The sequence below is a fragment of the Nyctereutes procyonoides genome, unplaced genomic scaffold (genome assembly GCF_905146905.1).
Source record: "Nyctereutes procyonoides isolate TBG_1078 unplaced genomic scaffold, NYPRO_anot_genome, whole genome shotgun sequence".
In the NCBI taxonomy this organism is placed as follows: domain Eukaryota; kingdom Metazoa; phylum Chordata; class Mammalia; order Carnivora; family Canidae; genus Nyctereutes; species Nyctereutes procyonoides.
Genome location: NW_026575034.1, coordinates 22815179 through 22821354, shown reverse-complemented (window position 1 = coordinate 22821354; position 6176 = coordinate 22815179). Strand labels below are relative to the sequence as shown.

Sequence of the window (6176 nt, the reverse complement as noted above, 5' to 3'; positions counted from 1 at the left end):
ATTGTAGTGATTTGATGAATTTATTATTTTTTGTTGATTCTTTTCTCTTTTAGACTATAAATATTTGAAGGATGGGGTCAATTGTGTTTGTTTTATTTTATTTTTTTACCATTGTATCCTAAATAGCACTAACCAGGATTCAAAGTGCATTCTCAATATGATTTTTCTTTAAAAAGGAATGAGTAAATGATCTGAATGAATATACTGGTACTGTTATATATTTTTTCCATGCCTTTTTTGTATTTTTAGAAAGATGGTGAACTTCATCTTTGTGAATTCATATCCAGAGATGCTTATGGAGCTCCAAAGCATTAATTTAGCATGAGATTGTCCAGAATCATCTGAATTCTGACCATCTGGAATTATTTTTAAATTTATATGAACTTGAACCATATGCATATTTTTAATTATATGGGAAAATTATTCGCTATCTGCCCCAACCAATTGGGGTATTTTGTTTTCTAGATAGAGTCAACTGTAAATGATTTCACCATGCTCCTGCCAAGCAAATATTAAATACTACCATAATGCAGAAGAGAATTTAATTCAATAAAATCCTTATTCCATGGGTCTATAAAGATTTGTAATCCCATTACAAAATGATCTTGAAATGTTGTCTAAACTACTTGTTTCACATAGGATCTTTAAAATAATCCAGAAATATTGGATTATGTCTATTTCATTTTTCTCCAACTAGATGTGAACCAACTTGAGAATAAAGACATTTTCTGTTTCGTCTCCATGCTCCTGTGTTTTAGAATCCAATTATCAATGTTTCATTGAAAAGACCTCACTTCACTGGTCAAATCCTGCACCTACGCTAGGATTGCTGCAAGTAATGCAACAATCTTGGAGATTTAAATCTTGGAGATTTAAACTATATTCCATCAATATAACAATCTCTATAAGATTAATCTTGCCTCATCCTGAAAGCTGCACCTGCTTCTTCAACAGATTTTAAGGTTATCATTGTATTAGTTTTCTAATACAGCTGTAACAAATGATTGCAAATCTAGTGGTTTAGGAAACATAAAAGTATTAGCTTACCATTGTGGAAGCTAGAAGTCCAAAATGGGTCATATGATTCTGTTCTTCTAGAGAAAATATGGGGAAATCTGTTTTCTAGAGGTTTTATTCGTTCCTTGGCTGTAGCCTTAAAATGACCTTTACTTCTTTCTGTTGTCTCTTATGTGACCTGAGTGTGACCCTTAGACCTCCCTCCCTGAACCTATGATTACATTAGTTCTACCTGGATAATGCAGAAAATTCTCACTGTCTCAAGGTCCTCAGTTTAATCACATCTGCACCCTTTTACCATGTAAGCTAATATATTCATAGGTTCTGGAGTTTAAGACATAAACACCTTCAGCCTACCATGATCTCCATTTTGAAATTTAACTCCTTTGGTTTGGAATCCATAGGAACTTTTATGTTTTTTTTTCTTTTTTAGTTTAAGGAGAATATTATAAGGACTTTATTTTTGTCAAGAGAAAATATACATCATGAAATTTACATGTGTGTGACACTTGGGTGGCTTAGTGGTGGAGCGTCTGCCTTTGGCTCAGGGCGTGATCTTGAGGTCCTGGGATCCAGTCCCATGTTGGGCATATTCACTTTGGAAGAAAAACTAGTACAAACAATGGGTTTGTGTTTTTCTTTTTCAATTGTATGTTCATAAAGAGTTACTTGTTTTGTTTCTTCTTTACTGACTTATAAAGTTAGTGAGGGTAGCAAAAGATGAATCTGAAAGGTGAGAACTTCCCAGATAACAAAGGGTTTTAAATTTATGAAAATTAATTGACATATAACAAACACATGTATGTTAGCCATAATTTATTGTGTTTGTTATATGCCATATATCATAAATTTTCATAAATATACATATCACAAGTCTAAGTATTGTTTTCATAGATGAAAGGAATACTGTAACAAAATTTAAGTCATTTGGTCAATGTCACACAACTGGAAGCAGACCCTGGGTATAAACCACAGTTTGATAAGAAAAAAATAATGATTTTTATTTTGTCCCCTGGGTATAAACCACTGTTTGATAAAAAAAATTAATGATTTTTATTTTGTCCCCTTATCTCCTTCAGAGGAGATCCTTCACAGGATGAATCATAGTCTTAGAATTCTGTATTTACATTCATTATTTTATTATAAGACTACCTTTCCTCTTCCACTACAATGTCCTCACCATACACAGAATCTAAAGGGAAGTCTGTGTAACGCATCTGTTCTTAGTCTATGTTAGTCACAAAGGGAATTAGGAAAAAGCAATAACCAATGTATTTATAATTTTCATGCAATAAAAAGTCTAAAACGTCTTTCCTTTAGACATTCTTTCCCTCAACAATGAAGATAAAAATCCTTGCCTGTAGACTTCTATCGCACTCCATGAGCGGATAGTTCTTATTGGGTTTTCTGTGTGTAAAGCATCCAGCTTCATGCTTCTTATGTATGCTTTCCCCAATAAAAACAGTAATAATAATCAGAATAAAGGGAGAAGTGGATAAATTGTGTGACTTGTAAACAATATGATTTTGTCACTTGTCCATTCCTCAGGAGAATTGCATCATAGTCCTTGCTCACATACTGTTACTATTTTTTGTTCTATATTTGTTTATGAGAATGTGTTCTTCAATCATTATAAAGCGCAAGGAGGTGAATACATGTAGGAAGGTTGTGAGTATGTGTTCTCATTGCTGTCTGAGAGATCTAGAAAGAAATATCAAGAGGGTGTAAAGGCAATGCAGGGAATTGAAACTGTAATTGTATGGAAAGTGTTACTAGCACTAAGCAAGTGTCAGCTCAGAGCAGACATTCTGAAAAGGAAATGGATACATCATTTAAGATTTGCAGTAGGACCTCAGGAGTGAAAAAAATAGTATTAATTTCTTCTTGATCTATTGGATATTTCCCCTTTCTTTCCCTCTGCCCAGCAATAGTGAAATCCTCCTTCAAATCTGCCACTGAGACAGGTATGTATTCTTACTCAGGTCAACATAGGAAAGTAAAGTTGTAATGTACTGGAACATGTAATAACACTTCCATAGTAGGAAAAAAATGGACTTGAGGCAGGGAAACTGAGTTATGTGATATTATCCAAGGGAAACTTGTACAGGAAAAGGTAAATGAAGGAGAAATACAATAGGAGAGAGATGTGTTAGGGATGTGGAAAATAACCACACTTTCATTAAAGGTGTAATTCCAAATAATTTGAATTTACTCTATTATTTTAATACATTTATGTATAACCTTGTCCAGGAAAACCTTATTTTTTATAATTTCTCCAATACTGGGTTTAGTAAGAATTGTGAGTGAGTCTACCCCATTCTCTTGAAGCAAAGAATAATTAGACTATATGTTATGAGTAACAACATATTAATAGCAAAAATATGAAAACTGGTCATTTTTATTAAAATTTTATATATTACTAAATTGAATCCCACTGAACAAATATAATTACCTATTCAATATTCAGTGCATTTGAAACATTTTATTCCTCATTTTCATGCTATGTCAGAAAGTATGAAAGAGAACAAAAGAGGGAGAGAGGGAGAAGCAGACTCCCCACTGAGTAGGGAGACGAACTTGGGGCTTGGTTTTAGGACCATGGAATCACAAACTGAGCCAAAAGCAGATATTTAACTGACTGAGCTGCCCAGGTTCCCCAAGCAGATTTTAATAATAGAAAATTTCTGAGAAATAAATACAAAGCAACTTTTGTTTTGGGGGCATTATCTATCAAGTAAAAATTTTCACACGACAAAATGTGTGGTTCTGAACTCTTATAAGAAATTCACATTCGTGTATCATGTTTATTTTTTCCCTCCAAAATATCTACTTGTATACACATTTCTGGAGAAAAATTACCTGGCATCCACTTCTGAAATAAAGGTAGGGTCTACATACTGTGTCACACCACTTCTGTATGCTAGTTGTGTGTATTTTTAACATTTTAATAAGACATTATCCAGTATTGTCTCCTTGACATTAAGGAACCTAACTTATTAGTTCATATTTAACCCAGTGCTTACTATAGCACCTGGAAGAGTGAATATTCCTTTCATTGCTTTCTGTTTGACCACTTGACTAAATGCTTCTTGGGTAAGGACACGAGAATATGTAGGTAACATATCTTAAAATTCCCATAACTTATTAACAATACAAAACAAGCTTACATTCAATGGGACAGTTTTAAATTGACAATACACAACCATAAGCTCATCATTAATAGAAAATTGATTTCTCTCACTAGTGAGTATACAGTTGCCTATTAACATGTAAGTTTGTATGTCCACCTGTCCGTGTGTGTGTGTGTGTGTGTGAGAGAGAGAGAGAGAGAGAGAGAGAGAGAAAGAAAGAGACAGAGATATAGAGTCAGAGACAGAAATGGAGAGAAACAGGAAGAGAAGGTGTTAAAAACACAGAAGGGAGGGGGCGCCTGGGTGACTCAGTGGCTGAGCATCTGCCTTTGGTTCAGGGTATGATCCTGGGATCCTGGGATTTCCTGCATTGGGCTCCCTGCAGGAAACCTGTTTCTCCCTCTGCCTATGTCTCTGTCTCTCTCTCTGTGTCTCTCATGAATAAACAAATAAAATAAAAAAAAAGACAGAAGGGAGAACTAAAATCTGAAATAAATCATACAGGAAGCTTATCTGCAGTCCTGGACCCACTTAATTACCCCATCAAAATTAAGCATATTTGACAAAATGCCATTGAAACCACATTCAGCCTCTGATTATATGAATCTAGGTTGAGAAGAGAAAACAGAAGACAGACACTCAACACACACTGCCACACTGAACCAGAAGCTCTGAACCAGGGGTCTCTGAGCCAACGTGTTCAAGCTCAATGGCACGATCTTCATGCCCCCGGTGCTGACACTGATTGGGATCCCCGGCTTGGAGTCTGTGCAGTTCTGGATCGGAATTCCTTTCTGTGCCATGTACATCATTGCTCTGTTTGGGAATTCCCTGCTCCTGGTCATCATCAAATCAGAACACAGCCTCCATGAGCCCATGTATCTCTTCCTGGCAATGCTTGGAGCAACAGACATTGCTCTCAGCACCTGCATCCTACCAAAAATGCTAGGCATCTTCTGGTTTCATCTGCCTGACATATACTTTGATGCCTGTCTCTTTCAGATGTGGCTAATCCACACCTTCCAATGCACTGAATCAGGAATTCTGCTGGCCATGGCCCTGGACCGCTATGTGGCCATCTGTGATCCCCTGAGACACGCAACCATCTTTACACACAAACTTCTCACTCAAATTGGAATGGGAGTGATGCTCAGAGCAGCCCTCCTTGTAGCTCCATGTCTCATCCTCATCAAATGTCGGCTGAAACACTTCCGGACCACTGTGGTCTCCCATTCATATTGTGAGCACATGGCCATTGTGAAGTTGGCAGCAGAAGACATTCGAGTCAACAAGATCTGTGGTCTCTTTGTAGCCTTCTCTATACTTGGATTTTACATAATCTTCATCACAGTCTCCTACATCCGAATATTTATAACTGTCTTCAATCTGCCTCAGAGGGAAGCTAGGCTCAAAGCCCTAAACACCTGCATTGCCCATATTTGTGTCTTCCTTGAGTTTTATCTCCTTGGTTTCTTCTCCTTCTTTACACACAGGTTTGGGTTCCATATTCCACCCTACATTCATATTCTTCTGTCCAACCTTTACCTGCTTGTCCCTCCTTTGCTCAATCCTATAGTATATGGGGTGAAGACCAAACAGATTCGGGATCGAGTGTCCAAGATTTTACACTCTACAGATCCATTTTGACTTCTCATTTAAGTTTCTTCAAATAACAAAAATTCAATTTGAGAAATAGTAGTTTGGGATCAAATTTCGTGCTTTCTGAAGTTCAATTGTGCTGTTGAAAGATACAGTTCTAGGTTTTATATTGGAGACAGGCTCTGATTTCGATTTTATTTTTTTTAAATTTTATTTATTTATTAATGAGAGACAAACAAAGAGCGAGGCAGAGTCATAGGCAGAGGGAGAAGCAGGGTCCCTGCAAGGAGCCTGATGTGGGACTCAATCCCAGGACCCCAGGATCACTTCCTGAATCAAAGGCAGACATTCAAATGCTGAGCCACCCAGGCATCTGTAGACTCCGATTTTCATTTAAACAATTTCAACATTTTATATTTTATGCATACA

At 36.5% G+C, this 6176-nt stretch overlaps 1 protein-coding gene across 1 annotated transcript; it reads left to right on the top strand.

Moving 5' to 3' along the window:
• Positions 1-1737: 1737 nt before the first annotated feature.
• On the top strand, positions 1738-5795 carry LOC129504883 (olfactory receptor 52A5-like). The gene is made up of 2 exons (XM_055317761.1): positions 1738-1750; positions 4840-5795. The coding sequence occupies exons 1-2, from the start codon at positions 1738-1740 to the stop codon at positions 5793-5795; spliced, it is 969 nt and encodes a 322-aa protein (XP_055173736.1).
• Positions 5796-6176: the final 381 nt, after the last annotated feature.